At 37.1% G+C, this 21145-nt stretch overlaps 1 protein-coding gene across 2 annotated transcripts in view; it reads right to left on the reverse strand.

The window, feature by feature from the left end:
* Positions 1-21145, reverse strand: part of atad2b (ATPase family AAA domain containing 2B) — a 106503-nt gene that overhangs the window by 64037 nt on the left and 21321 nt on the right. For both annotated transcript variants that reach the window (XM_056269247.1, XM_056269246.1), the window contains exons 20-23: positions 11154-11289; positions 8034-8227; positions 7145-7304; positions 1210-1332 (exon numbers count right to left, since the gene is read on the reverse strand). In XM_056269247.1, coding sequence (XP_056125222.1) covers positions 1210-1332; positions 7145-7304; positions 8034-8227; positions 11154-11289 — 613 coding nt within the window. The remainder of the gene's footprint in view (positions 1-1209; positions 1333-7144; positions 7305-8033; positions 8228-11153; positions 11290-21145) is intronic.

Raw genomic sequence — 21145 nt, forward strand, 5'->3', positions numbered from 1 at the left:
AACAATACATACTATATTTATATACACATTTATATTTATTTATATACAAACTATCTAGAAAGTAAATAAAAAGAAAAGAAAATGAAATAAATAAAACAAATGCATTAAATAAAAACTAGTGCTGTCAAACGACTAAAATATTTAATCGCGATTAATCGCATTAATATCATAGTTAACTCGCAATTAATCGCACATTTTGATCTATTCTAAATGTCCCTTGATTTCTTTTTTCTCACATTATTTTTTCTCATTTTAATGCTCTTATCAACATGGAAAAGTGGATCGGCTTGCTTTGTGCAAATGTTTTTTTTTATTGAAAACAACATTGGCATATGTTCAATTTCACACTAACATTCTCACTTGAAGCAGTCATTCACACTCGGAGCAAATAATCTCTCACACAATGTAACACTGTCCATTAATAAAAGGGTGAAAAAAATACTTTGTCACACAAACAGCCCCTTTAACAGCCCTTTCTAAGGGATCAAAACAGGGCGATACAATTTGGCAACTTTTTAAAAGTAAACTTTCCATTCAGAATCTTATTGGCATCCATTTCGGTGTCTCGCGCTCGCCATCCACTCAAAACATAACGTTAACCTACTACTCTTTTAGCCAGCTCGCAAGCCCAAACAAGTGTGTGCCTGTTGTTTTGTTTCCGGTCTACCTAGATCCGGTGCGGTGTTGTAGTTTTTCTAACGTTACTAGTTGTTGCAACAGCATGTGAAAAAAACTACAAAGTTTGCTAGTCCAAAAAGAACGCTAAGCTCGCGATTAAAAAAATGACGCCATTAAAATGGGTTTGCGTTAACGCCGTTAATAATGCGTTTAACTGACAGCACTAATAAAAACAAAAACAAGCAAACATTTTCTACATGGCTTATTACAGACATAAAATACTAGAGTAAACATACAAAAGGTGATGACAAACAAACTAGTCTACATCATCGCATGTATCCAAAACTTTGGTTACATATTTGGTGCTATATACAGCACTACATGGAGAATAAGGAGAGCAGGAGAATAAGGAGAAAACTAAAAATTGTTTTCATTCTAAATCCGCCTAAACTGGTCTAAACCTGGAGCGTTAAAAACAGTAACTGCAAATGTAAACGTGTGCATGGGCAAGATGATTGATTTGTGACAGTTTTCCGATACAGTGCACAACCTGTGAACTGAAAGTCTAGCTCAAATAAAGTGTTGCGTCACCTCTCTTCTTGCGGGACTCCTTGATCTCCTCGCACATGCGGTCGAATTCAGGGTCCAGTTCAGAGGCGATCATGGCGTGTGCAGTATCCTTCAGACTGCAGGCCCTGTGGCGGATGATTTTATCTGTATGCAAGCATAATGGAAGACGGTAAGGCCACAGTCAATGAAAAATTCATTTGGGTGGATGAAGAAAGAGCAATGTTCTTGAAGACTGACAGCAAGATTTCTGGGTTTTAAAGCAGCACAATTAGTTGAATAAATAATCAAGACTACAAATACAACGACTGCAATTAGCTAATCGTGAAAAAAAATGACAATTACAACACAACAGAACACAAGCTCACCCATTATAATCAACAAGGTGTAGACACAGTTTAAATAAGCAGCATAATTTATTCAAAATTTGAATAACAGTAGTTTTTAATGTAAATTCCATGACTGCATTGTCAAGGGAACTAATTATTATTGTTGTTATTTTTTATCCAGCAACCTGCTGGGTATGGACAAACTATTAAGTAAAAATCAAAGTCTATCCTTATATACATCTGAAGGGGCATTTCTGCAGTTATTTTCTAAAAGAGTTGATGAATTCTGACAACATGAACAGCCATATACATTGCCAATGTCATGTTGGGAAACGTTTAACTTTAAGCAAATGAAAACTGCAGTAACCCCCAATAGGAGCAAAGATATTAACGAATATAATACATATGAATGGTAAGATGGTGATATTAAATGTTACCATGTAAATATATAAAAAATTTTAACATGGCTTATTACAGGCCTAAAATATAAGTCAAAATGTGATATGCGCATTCATCAAAAAATTCAGTTACATACAGTATATATAGATTTTAATCAGGATAGCACAATATTTAAAGGGATAGTTCACCCAAAAAAAGAAAATGTTGTCATCATTTACTCATGTTATTCCAAACCTGTATGAGTTTCTTTCTTCAGCTGAACATAAAAGAAGATATTTTAAAGAATGCTGGTAACCATACAGTTTTTGGTCCCCATTTTTTCCTATAATGGAAGTCAATGGGTGCCGTCAACTGTCTGGTTACCAACATTCTTTAAAATATGTTCAGCTGAAGAAAGAAACTCATACAGGTTTGGAACAACATCAGGGTCATCATGAACAACATTCATTTTTGGGTGAACTATCCCTTTCATTTTTAACAGGAATAAAAATGAGGCTGTGAGGGATAGAAGGACAGTGTGTTCAATGGATTGTTTAACAACGTACTGATTGTTAAGCCAACAAAACGTCGCTTTGAAAGTTGTGAGAAAATTCTGTGATCTAGGACCTTTATGCAGTGCTTGCCATTGTACTGTACGTCTATCCCTCACAGCCTCATTTCATTTGTGTTAAATTCAATTTGGCGTCTAACCTAACTATGGTCTATACTGATACTGTTGCCGTGTTTCAAACGACTCATTCACTGTTCCCTACAAAGTGAAAGCCACATAGTGCACCACAAAGGGAATAAGGAGAGGTTTTGAAACAAAACTAGATTTCTTCCATTCTGAATCAACAAAATGGTTTAAACTGTGAGCACCCGTTGTTGCAGCAAAACATTTTCAGTTAACGCCCTTTGACATGCTGCAAAGCTACTCCAATCACTTTATTTTGACCATCTGACTGAAATAAAATGGTTTTAATTTAAATCACAGATATCACAACCATTTCAGTGTTCTACATTTTTTCCAGACACAAAGATTTACCAAAAATAGATAAGAATAAACAAAGATTTTGGAAACAACTAGAACAAGAAAAGAACCTCAGAGGCACATCAAATAGTGCTGTAATCAGGCACCGGCTCTCTGTAATTGACTGGGATTCAGCCGAGAACCTCAAGCATCAGCTTTTTTTTTTTATTCGAAAATCTGAAAAATACTTCTAAGGCAGGAGCGCTCCACGGGCAGTCAATCAAAGTATCTCTGTTTACAAAAACACACTGGTGTGAGAACGGGGATTACTGTGTTTTCTCAAAGTTCTCAGAGCAACCATTTGCATTCTATCCTCTTTCCTCTCTCTCTATCGTTAAATCAAGCAGCTTTTAAACATGTAGGGAGGAGAAGTGTGTGTGTGTGTGAGAAAAGAGAGCACACTACTGGGTAGTCCTCATTACTCCAGGACAGGCTGGAGGTCAGGATCTGGCAAAGGTTGCCTCTTAATTGGAAGATGGGCCTAATTAAGCCATCTAGAGCGAGTGAGAGGACACTCTATACTCCAGTCAAGGATATAAAGGCAGGCTGAGAGGAAGAGTGTGTAAACACACTTATTTTGACTTTCAAAGCGCTGTTCAAAGATCTCAGACTGCTAGTGCCAAAATTGACAAATAAACAAATGGATCTGAGAGAAATTAAAACAGCAATGCTCAATCCAGCTCCTGGAGATCTGCCTTCCCACAGAATGTAGGCTATGCTTGGAATAGAACAGCAATTTACTACTTACCGAGTACTGCATTTTATCAACAATAAAAAATAAATAAAAACAAGAAAAATGTTAAATACTGGTAACAACAGATTAATGAAAAACATTTTAAACAGTACTAGGATACACTGTCAAGTCATCCTCATTTATATAGCGCTTTTAACAATGTAGATTGTCTCAAAGCAGCTTTACAGAGATAAACTTAATATGATTTAAGGTAACAGAGATTGGTTTGGTTTTAATGCGGTTCTTGAATAATGTTATTTTCCAGCTAAAGTTAGTTTTGATTGATTCACTTCCGTTGAAATGATCATTTGTTATTAAATTAGGGGCCGCTAACACGACACCGTTCTCTCTAAACAGACTTTAAACTCGAACCTGAGATAAATCCTGATGGCGTGCACACACTGTTGTCACATGACCTCATCGGACAGCATGTTTAATTTAGTGAGTGGCACCAAGTAATCTTAAATGTAAAATTGGTAAATTAAAGATGTGAAACTATTTTTAACTTGACACACTATTTTAAAAACAGATATTGGATATATGTAGTGACAATGCTGTAAAACCGGATACATTTTCCGAAACATGTTTTCAAGAGGGGAAATTGTTTCTGCATTTGTCTACATATATGTGTGTATACATATGTTACGATTATGTTTAGTGTACTTATGATCTGTTTCTTGTTATCAGATTCTGATTGGGATTCGTTCGTCTCCATGATGCTCTGCCGGAAGCTGGCTATAAAAGGCGACGGCAGCTGTCTTCAAGGAGGGCGGGGGCTTTGGTTGGGCTTTGGCTGTATGTGCGCGTGCACGCATCGTAGAGGTTCATTATGTAGCCCATGTTAGACCTGTGTCCCTCATTTGTTGTTAATTTGTTTCTTTAGCTTTCTATCGGTTGTTTAGTTTATTTGATCGGTTTTGACCGTGTGTCCTCGTGCTCATTTACGAAGAGCAAGCTAGAATGTCACGTGACATACATCATGCCACATGTAGCGTATGTTATGTATTAGTTCACTAGTTTAGAGAGTGTTGCCTTGAGTTGTAATTTTTGTTTGTTAGTTAGCGGAGGTGAGTTAAGGGGTGCTTTGGCACGCCGAAGATGTTTCTTTGATTTTTCTTTTGATTTAGCAAGGTTAGATTTCATGGTTATAGTTAGAGGTGTTTTGTTTTATTTAGTTCTTTGATTTTGGCACTCGTGCTCTTCATTTTTATTTGGTGAATTTCATTGTATTTTTCTTTATTTGTTTGACTATTTATATTTGGAATCATTTAAAGTTTATTTTCCTATTGTGTTTATGGGCTGGGAAGAATAAATCAATGTTCATACTCCAATTTCCTCTGCTTTATTATTATTATTATTACCACTGTTTGCATTGTACTTTCTAATAAATGTTAATCCCTTAAACTCGTAGACAAAATTTAAAAATCTTGGGTCGTAACAACATAAATACACAAAGACATTTAAATACATACACTTGCATTCACAATGTTTTACTACAAAATACATACTTCGACAAGTACATACTTTCAGTATGATCTATGTGAACTGGGATGCAGTCTTGAAAGTTGTGATTTTGAAACTTCAGCTGGGGTACGAGCACATTTTCTAGGAATCTGACTTTCAAACAACCACTGCAAGACTCTCTTTAATAAAGGGAGGTTTCCGTACTCTATTTGGATCTGCACTGCAATTCGAAGAACAGAATTGATGCACAACAACAACAACAAAAAAACAACAGTGAATGAACAAAAATAATACCTATATAGCGATGGAAGAGATTTTAAGTGAAATATTCATGCTTCACTTGTGAGAGTAATGCTTAACAAATGGAATTTTTGACAGCTCCTAAATCCCATATTCCCCTGCTCTAAATGGACCAGAAGCCCCTTTCAGTTTCCTTATTAATGTAGCTAATTGCGTTTTGTCTCGTTCCTTCAGTGGCTCCTCTGTGAACGCTGCATTTAAACAAATGACCCACGTTCTCCCAGCAAATGGGCTACTATGATTTATTCATAGGCACCGGCTGCATTTAGCCAACAACCTTCAATGGCTGACCAATTAATCCAGACGTTTGGGAGTTAAGTCCTGACAAAGAAATCTTAAGTGTTGCCAGAAGTAGCCAGCTAGCAGACTTCCAACAACATTCAGAAATCAAATAATAATACACGGCCATCTTACCTCACTTTGCTCAAAAACAATGATGTGGTAATCACATGACAGTTTGGACAGGTTTTAATATGAACATGTTGCTCTTTTTTTAAATAAAGCATGCCTTTCACATCAGAAGGGCTCCTTACCACTTTAGATGGGTTTGCGAATGATGTTTGCAATGCTATATGGTCTGTATCAGTAGTTCAGGTACTGTGTTTCCATGGATCAATTCATTCTAGTTTAGTTTATATTCACTGTACTATGTACATATATTGCACGTCCATTACATCAATAAATATCTGACATGATTTTCTAAACTACAAAGTGTCCCAACTGACCTACTGTATGGCCAGAGAACAGCAAGAAGTCCATTAAAGCGATGAATGGGTTTTATGGAGACTGCTCATTATAGTGCCATTTTTACTCTGCGGAGAGATCAGTGACAATGATTTCCTGTGCCTTTTGAATGAAGAAGGGTGAATGGGTTAATATCTAGCTGCATTTCCTGTCCTCAAATTTTCATATCTTTCAGTGAAGAACCAAGTCTGACTGATTAATCATTGATTTAATGTCCTTTACACGACTTCAAGTACGGCAGTCGCTGCTGCTGCTGCTTTTTTTCACTGTTTTAGAAGCTCTAAATGGGCTTTATGACAGACGTCACATGAATAAACAGCGAAACAGGTCTCATCGCATCCGCTTGTTGGAAAAAGTGTTAACAACAGTATAAACTTATGGCGACATCTATGGAATTTTAAGATAATCAGCTAACCTAGCTAGTTATTTTTGGTGTTATTCAATTTTAATATCCGAATGTTACTGGGAAGAAAAATTATAAAAACTTTTAGATATCAATCAGTATATGCAATGGACAACATTTATGCTCATTTTTGGTAGATTACAGAAGTATATTGCGCAAAACCTCTATTAAGTACTAGGAGTGTACACAAGTAATCGACTAGTTCTGCACCAAATAGTCAACTAGTAAAAACACTACTTGAATGTCAAAAATAGATTTTCCTCTATGCATATACTGTATAATTCATTATACATTTTATGCATGCATCATATTTTTATATTTGCCGTTATTTGTATTACTTGAAAATTAAAATACTGCATTTGGTTTATTTAGTCAAGTGCTCGAATACAATTCTCAAAAAAGTTACTTTAAGATACAAGGTAAGATAACATGACATAACCATCATATTCTGCTCAACTCTGCACCAACTCTCCTTAAAAATGAATGACTTTCTGTTGCTGCATATTGCTGGCGGTGTGAACGCCCTATAAGACTTGATGTTCTAATATTTATCCAGTTGCTCTATATTATATATTTACCTCCTGGGTCTTTGTCTGGATTGTACTCTAACGCGTTGCTGCAAATGAGGTCAACGTCCACTAGAAAATCATTGGCGACCGTGTACTTGTGAGTGTCGATCTTCATCATGATGGCGGACAGGTCCATAGGCTGTGTGATAACCTCGAGGTAGTCTGACACCTAAAACAGAGACACTTATAAAAACACTTTCAAATTTTTTTTTATTTTTTTTTGTAAAAACTCAATTATATATATAATGTATAAACTGTTTAATCGTTTGAGGTCAGTTCAATTTTCATTACTTTTTTTATTAATACCTATTCAGCAAGGACAAAATAAATTGATCAAAAGTGACAGTAAAGATATTTATTGTCACAAAAGTTTTATATTTAACATATATGCTGCTCTTTTGTACTTTCTATTCATCAAAGAATTTTGATGAATAAATTGTATCACAGTTTCCTCAAATATATGAAGCATTATTCACATCACAGTAATTGAACTTTAAGAGAAACACTCTTTAAGGATAAGATCTTTTGCATTGTAGCGTTATTTCAATAATTTTACAAAACATCATATTTGAACTGAAGATACATATGACCCAGACATTTTCTTGACAGGCCTTGTGAGCTTCACACTATAACAAACTTCGAAATTGTATCTCACTCTGTATTCATAGACACACCGTCCTCCTCGTTTGCTTCTTATATTGATGAACTTCTTAATTGCCTCCTCAAATTTACTGATTCAGGTAAAGATCCTGCCTGCAGCTGTCGTATAATGACAATCATTTGATTTGTTTGGTCTGGGGGTTGCTAATAAACCATAGGTGCTGCTAATTAGATGGTAATATTGAACGAACAGAGTACAGAGCCTACAGGCATTATTCATACAGTTGCTGACGTGTACCTCCTCGATGTCCACGGGCTTGCTGAAGATCTGGAAGCGCTTGTCAGTGGCGAGCCGCTTTGTGACGTCCCTGAGAAAGAGGCGGAGCTCGCGCAAGGTGTTCTCCTCCTGCTCCTCCAGTCGCCGCTGCTCCTCTGGTGAGAGCTGTCGAGGGCCGGGGTCTTCAGCGAGGGTCAGCACCTCCAGAGAGCACACTGGAAACACAGAGACAGACACAATCCCTCAGAACAACGTAACAACAGATAGAAATCATGAGGAATCTGACAGGTCTGATTTAAATGAATGATTACGGGGTTTTTTTGTACTTCTAAGGGAGTAAGTAAAGAATCATTATGTCCGATTCATGACCAAAAACATCTTTATATTGCTTTTTAACAATATTCATAACATATATAAATATCTAAGAATTTTTTTATATTTTACCCCAATAAGAGGGACCATTTCAACAACAGTAAAAGATACAGATAAGTAAAGATAAAGTAAAAACAGTAATATTGTGAAATATTATTATAATTTAAAATCTGTTTTCTGTTTTAATATATTTTAAAATGTAATTTTCAGCCATTAGTCCAGTCTTCAGTGTCACATGATTCTAAGGAAATCATTCCTGTATGCTGATTTTGCTGCTCAAGAAACATTTATTTTTATTATAAATATTGAAAACAGAAAACAGGAATAATTTCACCGACCACAAACTTTTGAACAGTAATCTATTATATTTTATTATATTGTGGATGCAATATACCACTCCATCCTAAAGAGTGGTGCAAGAAACATTATCAGAATACCCGTTCTCTTACCAATGGCATTATGAAAATCGTGTTTTTCCAAGTATTTTGTTCAGAAATGGAATCGGGTTTTAACACCAGATGAAATGCTGAGCAAATGGCCTTAAACGACTCAAAGAGTCAGATGACACTGAAGCTGTGCCAGATCAGCTAGAGGAATTATAAACACTCAGCATTATATGGATGAAGTCGAGCAACGCTTCCCACCACAGCGTGGGCCGCAAAGTGTGTTATTGATTTCTGAAGAGCTCCAACAAACAACCTGACAGCTGCAGTAATTCAGGGCTGCATCTGTACAACGAACCAAAAACAGACTGCCAGAAATGACCAAACACACCAAGCAAAGAGTGCTAATGTGGCACTGCCTTGTAAAATATTGCTGACAGAAAAAATATATATTCTCGCCAAACAGGCCTGAGGACCTAATCCAAAGATCTGGGCAGAGTGCCTGGCGATTATTGAGCCACCAGCCTCAGCAATTTGCTTTGTGGCAGCAGCTAGCAAGCAGTCATGCTAACTGTGAGCGTAATTAGAGCTAATGGTTATGGCCCGGCGTTTAATAGAGCCCCTTTCTCCCACCACAGATGCTATGCTGCCAAAGGAAGTAGAGTTTTTGTTTTATTCAGAGATGCCGTGGTCGACCCATGGGAGGACCCCTGCTCTACATCAATGGGTCATGATGCTTGCATTTCCACTTGAAAGCCATTCCCTGCTATAATGGCTCCAACTGTGAGGCAGCCGATGAGCATGGCAATCGAACACAAGGAGAAGATATTCAGAAGAGAACATGAGGAGAACCCAGGATGCCCAATTTATGCAGCAACAGCAGTAGCAATTCTGGAGGAGCAGCAGCGGTGGTGGAAGTAATTGCAATGAGAAAAGTGACAGCACTAGTAGTTATCACCCAAAAATGAATTTACTCGCAGTCATGCCGTTCCAAACCTGTGTGACTTTCTTCTGTGGAGCATAAAAGAAGATATTTTTGAAAAGTCTATTTCTGTCCAGACAAATCACTGGTTTTATAGCAGTATTTATAATATTAACCCTTCGCCATTGACGGAATTTTCCAGCAATCCATGTTTTCACTGTTATACAGAAGGGGATGCTATTATGCATCTTCTGAAAGAGTACAGAATCTCCCGATCCAAGAATAAGCAAAGAAGCATTGCTTATGCATACGTTAGCTAACGCGATCATAAGACATTCAACAGCATATACATCATTCAAAACTGCCTAATGTTACTGAATGAAATGTCGGCCGAGGAAGAGGTATGGGACTGTGCAAGCTTTGGTTGTGTTGATGGACTCGATCTACTTTTTATGTTTTGATCATCGGTCTGAATCCGATCTGCATGTACTTTTTTTTTTTTTTTGCAATCCAATACTTACAGGTGACTGATACAACAAAAAAACATCAAGGCCACATACATAAACATCAACACTTAAACATGAACATAACATACATAAAAGTGTGTGTGTGTGTGCGTGTGTGCGTGTGTGTGTGTGTGTGTGTGTGTGTGTGTGTGTGTGTGCGTGCGTGCGTGCATGTATTACTGGGTGTGTGAGTGGAAAACTAAGAGGAACATCTTACAGATACCACAGACGTGATAAAAATTAACTAAATAATAATAGAAGAGAAAAAAAAAAAAGTATTAACCGGAGGATGAGGAAGATTTGATCAAATAATCTTATAAAAATATAATAAAAGTAAGAATGGTAATAATAGTAGCAATAATAACTAATCTTTTCATCAGGAATGAGGGGGAGGTTGAAGGACAAAGAAGAGTACAAATAACAAAAAAGAAAAAAGAAAAAAAGGGGGCTGCCTCTAATCTCCCCTTGACCACGACACACTTCCATGGGCCACTAAGATGATGTGCACTGCATGTACTTTTTGACAAAAATACGATTTTCTCAGGTTGTTGTTCAAAATGAATGTTGCTTTTTTGTGAAACTTACCCACATTCAAGTGGTAGTATATTCTTTCTTTTGATATTCAGATATTCTGGGGGCTGTGAACATTTTTTGAAAATTATCAAAAATGCTGGTACTGGCTGGCAACTTTTTTAAAACCGCTGACGAGGAAAGAGTTAATATTTTAAATTAGCTTTTAATTTTATATTTTTATTTTAAATCAAAATTTTTGTAATTTTGTTTTGTGCTTTTGTTTTTATTTTTATCATTTAAGTCAAGTCTTAATTGTTCATGGTGCTTGACAGATATAATTGCTCCAAGTTGGTAAAACAGTCTTAAAAAGGTTAAAAAACTTAGTTAACATCAACCTAAGTGTAGATAAATCTATACTTCTGGATTAACCATGGTAAACACTTACCTGTTTTCCTACTGCGGGGTGGTGCCTTGGCCGCCTGCACCAGAATGAGGTCCAAAAAAAAATTCCTACGTGCTTCTTCTCCCGGCATGGTTAAACAAACCACCTCCCCATATGAACGGCTGAAGATGCATTTTAGCTGTAAAAAAAGAAGAAAAAAAAGAGGCATTTTAAAAAATACATTTAAACAACACTTAGAAATTTGCAACAACAAAAATTACCCAATACCTTTTTTCAAATATTGAGTTTTTCAGCTTCCAAATATATATATATAAATAAATTCATAAATTCAACATAATAACAAACAGAACATCTGCCGTGAAAATCATGGAAGGCATCACTCTCATCCTACTCTTCAAATACTTCCAACAAGCAGGGATCAGATCTCTAGGACTCTAGAAAAAGTATCTCACATCTCCCCAAAAAGTGAGCCAGACTACATACGAACTCATTTAAAACTTGTGTTGAACCCTGTCGGTTTGGGTTTCCCACAGCATTCTTTGTTCTGATGTGTAGCATTGTTTTTTTTTTTCTGTTTTCCCCCCGAAAGCACAGTGCATGACGGGCTCTGACTCTCGAAAATATTTCTCCCTGCATGAAGCATTGTTCTGCTCAGCTTGAAGTTCAAAAGAAAGTTTGTTTGTGTAAACAGTATTTATAGGGTGAGATCCAAAGCAGGAAGAAAATCAAACCAATATGATATGTGAAGCGCACGTCTGTGATGAGTGAGTAGGATGCCCACTGAAAAAGTGTTTACCTTCCGAATTAAAATTAAGTGGCTTGAGTGTTCAAACGTTCAAAAATTCAAGTAAATGTTCACATAAGTAATTTGGCATAAGCAATTATTATTAAATACACACACTGAGATAAAGTGAGTATGTCTTAAACAACATTTTTTTCGCATAATTGAAGGCTTGTTAACAATTAGATTGGGGTTGCAACTTGATTCTTAAACAGGCAATTATTTTCTCAAATTTTTGGGGTAGTTAGTGATCAGCGTTCGACAGAATGTAGCTCCAGGACCAACAAAACATGGTGATCCAGTAACAAGTCCTACTTGACAAAATCATGGCCACTGTCAGTTGGCCAATTAGAAGAGCAGGATAACAAAAGGCTTTAATGAAGAGTGATTCGATGAAACATAATGAAAGGATGGAGAAGAAATGTGATGCACGCATCCTTCCCGACAGCCAAAGACATGCATGAAGTGAAAACCTGAAAATAATGATCAGTGTCTGGTGCACATGGTCACAGGTGTCACTGAAGATTGTTTTAATGAGCAGTTTCATATTGCTATATTCAACTCTAATTTCACATCGTAAAGTGTGCCGTGCCAGTCCAATTACAGCAGTCTGGGAGAATTTTTTACTGAATCAGCAGTTAAAACTTCACTATAAGTTCATGCAAGTTTCTCAAGACTGCAGCAATCAGGACAAATGAAAAGGTAAAGGCTAAAGACTTCTAAATATCTGAAAGCTCTCATACCCTAGTGAAAACTAGGAGTTATTTTAAAAAGTCCCCAGGGCTCCCCAAATATTACAACACGGCGGCGGCACTAGGAGTGAAGTTCTCCATAATGAGGATCCGTGGAGCACTTAAGTTCACTTTCCAATCATGAGCGGGTGTTGAAGATCCAAACAATCCCTCATCAACTGCATTATTCTCCTCTTGGCAGATTTGTTTGCACTCAGGTTGCTTTCAGGCTTCTTTGGTCCAAACTCTTGAGGTGAGATGAAGGGAAGCAGAGAAAGTAACCAACAAAAGAGACAGGTAGTGATTTTATGATTTGTCTCAGAGCTGATGGAAGCCTTGGAGACTAATGCAGATTCTGAGGCAGAGAGCCGAGAGACTAAATAGGCCTTTCAACTCGCAAGAGACATCCTGGGGAAATGTGGAAATCAAAAACACATTTCTTTTCTCTTCCTGTCTTTCTCCTATTGAAACATGTTTCATCTTTACTTCACATGAACAACAAGTAGATAAGAAACTTTATAGAATAGAAAGAATAAAGTTGGGATTTGCAAACCAGTGATATCTTAATGTAAATTCAACATGAAAGGACATGTGCAGTGTAATTTACTTTCATAATGGGACATTTTCAGGATGTTCATTGACAAGAAAAAAAAGAGAGGTAAAATGAAGTTTTACCAAACAAGTCAATTTATAATGGGTGTTTCAAACCATTTGCTGTCAATTTTGAAGGATCTCCTAAAAAGCACCCCACTGATTGAAACTTGAAGGGAAAAGTTCACCCAAAAATGGAAATGCTGTGCTGTCATTATTTACTCACCCTCAAGTCGTTCCAAAACCTGTCTGACTTTCATTCTTGTGTGGAACAAAAAAGACGACATTTTGAAAAATGTCTCAGTGTTTTTTGTCCATGAATGAAAGTCAATGAGATCCAATGTTATTTGGACCCCAACGTTCTCCAAATCATCATCTTTTGTGTTGTGAAAAAGAAATTAAGTCATACAGGTTTGAAACAACATTTTGGGTAGACTTTTCCTTTTAAGTGACACAATATTCACAACTTGGGGAAATCAACAAACAAACTGTTACTTATTGACAATACATCTCTAAAAACATGCCTTAATATCTTTCATTGTCACTTCTCAAGTAAATGTTTCGAGGATTTTTTGAAAATTTAAATGCAAAATTCGTTTTTATTTTCAAAAAAACAACTAAAAACGCCTGATTAAAAACTTAAGTCACATTTTCATGTTAAGCTGGAATATTAGAAAGTATTTTAACACGAAAAAATCTGTGTTATTAAAAGCTTAATATAAACTATTCATATTGATATCACCTTCCACATTTCATATTGAATGTATTGTAGAGATTGTAAATCTTAATTTACGATAAAACTTTAATTTAAACTTTACATATAGATTGTTTTATTAATGATCATTACCCATATTGTCTAAGATTAATCCATTAAAACAAAATTACACAAACAGATAAAAAGACACCAGGCTGCTCAAAACAGACCCTGAAGGTATTACAGTGAGTGAACTAATAAGTGTACACTGAGGTGTAAAGTTACACTGCTGGAGCTGCCTACTGGCATCCCTCCTACACACGCTGGCATGAGCCAAAACTCTTCCCGCAGCAGAGCACAGGGGCACGTACCTCCTTCCCGTGATCCATGCGACCTACTCCCACTGCAGATGCTGTTTACAGACGGAACTGGCATCTGTCTCTACATCTTTCTCTTTAAGAAATGTGAGGGAATGGACGAGTTGAGAGATTTTGTAGTGGTTATTTTGTTGCAGTTTCTTTTAATTTGTCGGAGGCCTCACCCCTGATGTGCAGTGCCGCAGAGAGGACAGCTGTCTCGCTGAACATGCCAGAAGCCGAGGGCCAGTGCAAACTGTTCTCGAGCTTCTACTTTGCATATTTGGGCTGCACTTAATGCAGATAAGCTCAGGGGCTAATGAACCTTTTTTTAATCTTGAACCAAAGTAGGTTTAATATATTCCCACTTAAGACCTACTTAACGTGTACAGAACCAAATTGTTACTGCTTTTACTGGGTTTTTTTTTACAACCATGTTTGTCAATATAACGTGTCAATTTAGAATAATTAACATAATATAATATAAACCACCTATGTGAGAACAAATCACAATCCTTTGGTTTGTCAAACTGACTAGCGAAACAACTTGGTCTGAATCAAAATAGAGTTGCCGAATCAACTACACATCATCACAACATAATTACTTTCGACACTTGACTAAAATACATACTTTTGACACTTAAGAGTAAAAAGACACACTGAGGATTTCTTTTCATTAGGATTTTTTTCCTAACGTAATAAAAAAAAAAAAAATCACAGTATGGCTTGGTTCCATTATCACATCACAAAAGCTCGTTCATAGTAAATGCTGCATCACATGACCTCTGCATCATCACATCACCTCTGCATGTGCTGCGAGTTTGGCTCAATTATTAATGTGCATTTGGGAACAACACACGTCAACCATCTTGCCAAACTTGTAACGAGAAGCACTTGAAAACCAGCTGTCAACAAAAGAGATGCTTTAAAGACTCCTTGGTTTTCCTCCTCCACAAACAAATACAAATAAAATGTAAAAGGCCATTTTTGGAGAGACTAGCAATAGTGATTTACCTTTGAAAGCATAAGATCCCACCCTCCCTTCAGACTGTCTCCAAAGCCGCCACTCCTTCAAAACACATGAACAAATACAGAAGGGAGCAAACAAAGGTGTCACGGGAGACGGCGTTAAACTACCTCATGTCTCAAAGCACATAACATATATACAGTATCTCACGAAAGTGAGTACACACCTCACATTTCAGCATATCTTCAAGGGACAATACTATAAAAATGAAACTTGGATATATTTTAGAGTAGTCAATGTGCTGCTTGTATAGCAGTATATATTACTGTCCTCTGAAAATAACTCAACATACAGCCATTATTGTCAAAATAGCTGGCAACAAAAGTGAGTACACCCTAAGTGATAATAGCTGTATGTCATTTAACCATGCAAAGCCACATGTCCTATTCATCATGTTCATGTTTTTGTCTGCTTGACAGGACCATACAAATTTGAGTATCTTGTATTAGAGCAGTTGAATTTTGTGCTGCGAGTACAATTCTCTCATACTGACCACTGGATGTTCAACACGGCACCTCATGGCAAAGAACTCTCTGGGGATTTGAGAATTAGAATTGTTACTCTCCACAAAGTTGACCTAGGCTATAAGAAGATTGGTAACAGCCTGAAACGATGGTGTCCAGCATGCGTGGCGACGAGTACCAAGAAAAATGGGTCTTGCCTACAGTCAAGTATGGTGGTGGTAGCATCATGGTCTGGGGCTGCATGAGTGCTCCTGGCACTGGCGAGCTGAGATTCATTGAGGGAAACATGGATTCCAACGGGTACTGTGACATTCTGAAGCAGAACATGATGCCCTCCCTTCAGAAACTGGGCCGAACGGCATCATAACGACCGCAAACACACCGCCAAGACGACAACTACCTTGCTGAGGAAGCTGAAGGTGATGGAATGGCCAAGTATGTCTGAACCCTATTGGGAACCTGTGGGGCGTCCTCAAGCGGAAGGTGGAGAAGCACCATGTGACTAACAGCCAGCAGCTCCGTGATGTCATTATTGAGGAGTGGAAGAGGATCCCAGCAACAACCTGTGCAGCTCTGGTGAACTCCATGCCTAGGAGGATTAAGGCAGTGCTAGATAACAATGGTGCTCACTGCTCACACTAAATATTGACACTTTGGACAGTTTTAACATGTTCACTTAGGGTGAACTCACTTTTGTTGCCAGCTATTTTGACAATAATGGCTGTATGTAGAGTTATTTTCAGAGGACAGTAAATCTATACTGCTATACAAGCAGCACATTTACTACTCTAAAATATATCCAAGTTTCATTTCTATAGTATTGTCCCTTGAGAAGATATACTAAATGTTTGCTGAAATGTGAGGTGTGTACTCACTTTTGTGAGATACTGTATATATACACACACACAAATACATTTAGACCACTTAAAGGGGTGGTAAAATGCCATTTTCACAAGATGTAAAATAAATCTCTGATGTCCCCAGAGTGTGTGTCCACAAAAAGTTTTAGCACAAAATACCCCACGGATATTTTTATATAGCATGTTAAAGTTGTCACTTTTTGAGGGTTTGCACACCGTTTTGTGCCTGGCCCTTTAAATGCAAATGAGCTGCTGCAGAGGGCGGGGTTTCAAGAGCTCGTGTGTGTTAGCAGCTGCGATTACCTCACGCAGACACACTAAAATGACAGAAACTGTTTTAATGTTAAAAACGGAGTCAGACAAAGATGGAGAGACTCAAGAAGAAGTCACAACATGTAGAATGCAACAGGACGTCTCTGAATGGTTAGTTGATGAATTTATGTTGCTGATGTGGAGTTAACTATCGTCAATTAGGATATTCTGTCATGGTAATCTATAAATCGCTCGTATAGGAACTGTTGTGAGATACACACAGAGTGACTTTCTATTGCATGTGAAAAGATGGATGCTAAAGTTTGAGCTGACTGACTCACAAATGTACTCTTATACAACAACTTTTCCTCTTCTCAACATGGACTGGGTTTATGTACATTTTAGGGTGGTGATGTCACTAACCCGGGAGGAATGTCAAAACCTTGTTATTTGCCTATCCCCAAGTCAATACACAAATTAAACTTGTAATAATTTAGACTTAGCGTTGTCGGGCTCAATCTGGTGGGGCGCTTTTTAGTCTGATCCTTTTTGATACGCGATCACAGGTAGCCATGGATATATCCATCAGATTCCAGAAATCAAACATCCACGCAAAAGAACATGTTCCTCTACCATTATTAATGCCACTCACTCATACTTTTAACACTTAAGTACATGCATTACATTTCTTAAGCACCTGTGCTTTCCCTCAATGGGTTACTTTACCATACAGGAAAATGCATTACCATCTTATTCTGAAGCATGCTAACCGAGTACTTCATATAACTACCCGCTGACATCAGTGAAGGCCAAACATTTCCTGATGCTTTACAGGGCTCCTTTCTGAATTCCACACACAAACCTTCTATCTCCAAATCTCAGAGGCCCTAGATTCAAGCTCTCATGAGTGGGAGAGGCCGGGATGGTTTACTCTAAAAGAGAATCTGACCGTAGAGCTCTTGTGGTGTTACTGTGAAGCTGCAGTATTGATCGCGGATTTAGCACAGGACCCCCTGCCCGGATGAAAAAACGACTCTCACACCAAGGTAGGGATGGTACGATTCCACCTTGGGATATGTTTCAAAGCGGGAACCAGCTTTGTGGACTCAAACAGTCGATTCCCAGAATTTGCCCACTTCACCATTCAAAGCCACTTCAGATCTTCTGTGGTTGTCAAAACTTGAGGTTGACGTCAACATAAAGCAGCATTCGTAACCCATTTCACTTCTATACTACGGCATTTTTGATTGAAACAGGATGTACAAGGACGGGACTTGATTGTATCCATCAGGAATAGACTGGATCATGAAAAGAGTGTGTTCTATACCACAATTGAGCCAGAGCAAGATTGTGGAGCAATACTGTCCTCCTGAGACATTGCTGGATACACTTTAAGGAGGCTTTTTGACCAGGATGTGCAAGAGAAGCCTGAATTGCTGTTGAGCTATTGGTTAACATTCAGCCAAAAAGGAAGGTTCTTTTAAAGATGGAACTAAGGATGCACAATATCATATAAAATATCATTTATTTTAAATATCATATTTGGCCGATAATGACGTTATTGATGAGCCAATAATTATTACATTTTTTACAATTGGTACAATATTAAAATTATACTATTTTGTCTAAATGAATTTAAAAATAAAACGTAATTATAAAAATAAAATAAAGTAATTTTAAAAATATCAATCTTTTTTAATGTTACAAGTTCATTTTGGCTGCATCCCAACATTATACATTAATGTAGATCATGATCTGCTAAAGTTCAAACTGAGCATCAGAATAGGAAAGAAAGATGATTTATGTGATGATTTATATTCCTGTCAGCTAAGAACAGAAAACTGAGGCTAAAATAGGGCTGGGCGATAAAACGATAACGATATGTATCGCGATAGACACGTGATCGATATCAATAAAAAATGTGTTCGATAAAACGTTCGATATTTTTTTCTTCGTCGGAAGAAACCAAAGATTGCGAAGCAAGTTTGGTTGCATTAACAAAGGCACTCGCGTGTGACACGCTAACAGGCAATCATGTAACGTGTCAGTTTGGTTGCGCCATATCGTTGTCTCGTGCTGCTGGGTTCCTCTTCAGTAACCGGCGATTGATAAGCAGAAAATGAGTGCCCTTCATCTGCATGCCATGCAGGCTAGAATTGCGAAACATTATTGGATAATTCGCTCTATTCGCGTTTGATGTGAACACAGCATAATGAACAGGCTGCGATGTCAAGATTGCAATGCTGGAGTGTGTGTGTGTGTGTGTGTGTGTGCGCGCGAGAGAGAGAGAGAGAGGCACGAGAGAGACAGACACGCGGGCGCGATCGAACAGTGGAGACATAAAAACATACTCCGTCATTTTGTTAATACAGGACATCATTCAGTCTGCAAAGTGTTTACTTATATTTGTGTAGGCCTATACTCGCAATAAAACACAACATTGTGCTTTTGTCACACTGTATTTCTTGTCAAACTGTAACCTACAACTGTCACACACCGTTTTAAAAGCAAAACATATTTATCCAACCCCTTTTTAAAACAGCCTGTGTGTTCCATCTTTTGGACATTCATCATATCGCATTGGTTTTAATTTCTTGTCCTCATAGCACTAATCTGTTTATTTTTAAGTTACACATTGATTAAAAAAGAAAATGAAATGTGTTGGTAGTATTATTTTATACGGAAATCAATTATTTATAATTCTGATGAGAATAAAGTTAGGGTTAATTAAAATTAAGGAAAACAAATATATTGATCTGAAATATAGCAAATTAATTTTAAATTCATTCAGGTACAATTACCAAACATATCTCATATCTATCTTTTTATTAGTTTAATTAATAAACCAATTATATAAAACTATTATCAGTGCACTATAAATAAACTGGTTCTATGCCTTTATTAATAAAACTTATTTAAAAAATACAAGGCTTAAGACATTTATAAAAATGCCTTCTATATTTCGGTTTTGCTTTTCACTCCATTTTACCGAAATCGTACCGAACCGTGATGTCTGAACCGAACCGTGACTTCTGTGTACCGTTCCACCCCTAGTATTGTCGTCATAATATGAATTACGTTAAGCTATGGTAAAAGTGGTACCGCCAGACCACGAGATCGGCTGAATGGTTTCCTAAACGGTAAACAAACATTTGTTTTACTCGAGGGGAGGTGGAAAATGAGCTTAATTCCCCAAATGGTGGAATATCCCTGTAACGTTAGGCTTATCGTTAGCCGAGTGCTCTGCCCTGACTTCTTATGATACAGTGCATGTGTAAGATACAAACTTCCTGGTTGGCAGAAAAAGACTTTTGATAAGTATGCTGATTTTTAAGTCACGCTCAGAAATGTGTCATTTGCATATTAAAAATCACAAAACAAATCAAGCAGGGGGCACGTACGATCACAAACCCCCACCACCTACGTCCCACCGCGCCACTGTCACCTTTTTTACTCTGAGGAGTTTGCAGGTCTGATTGTGAATTTAGACTTATGTTTACATTTTTAATTATTTGAGTTTTCCATGGTTGTGTTGACATTTCTGTCTTGGGATTGTAAAAAGAGGAAGGTTAAGTTAAAAAAAAAAAAAAGTTTAATTGTAATATATTTTTTCTCCTGGTCCTTATTTTAAATGGGTCATAAAAAAATCAATAATTATCGATATCGACCGATATGAAACACTGATATCGTGATACAGTTTTCAGCCATATCGCCCAGTCCTAGGCTAAAATTTGCACGGCTCTCCAAAATTGGACAATAGAAGATTGGAAAAACATTTTGATTGTAGGGTCAGAATTTGGCATAAACAACATGAAAGCATGGATCTATCCCGCCTTGTATTAACAGCACAGACTGGTGGATGTGTAATGGTGTGGCGGATATTTTCTTGCCACACTTCACACACACACACACATATATATATATATATATATATATATATATATATATATATATTATGGTTTTAAAAGTAAGATTTTTTTAAGAAACAAAAAAAAATTAAAAATAAAAGTGCATCACAACCAGTCCTTTCCAGGTAAAAGAAAATAAACTTGATTTTCAAAAGTCAACGAATTTGCAACAGGTGAATGTAACATTTTTGACAAGCCAAACATGTCAGTGTCTGAGTAACATGTAATTTATTTAACCCTCAAACTAAACGTAATTCCGTAAAATGAGTATAATGACCTATGTCAAAAGCATTTTGAACGTCTCCAACAAGTTTTATAACTACCCAAAAATCAAACCATAGTCCACCCCTTACGTTATCACATCCGTCAA

Source organism: Rhinichthys klamathensis, unplaced genomic scaffold (assembly GCF_029890125.1).
Source record: "Rhinichthys klamathensis goyatoka isolate OS25496 unplaced genomic scaffold, OSU_Roscu_1.1 h1tg000281l_1, whole genome shotgun sequence".
Taxonomy (NCBI): Eukaryota; Metazoa; Chordata; class Actinopteri; order Cypriniformes; family Leuciscidae; genus Rhinichthys; species Rhinichthys klamathensis.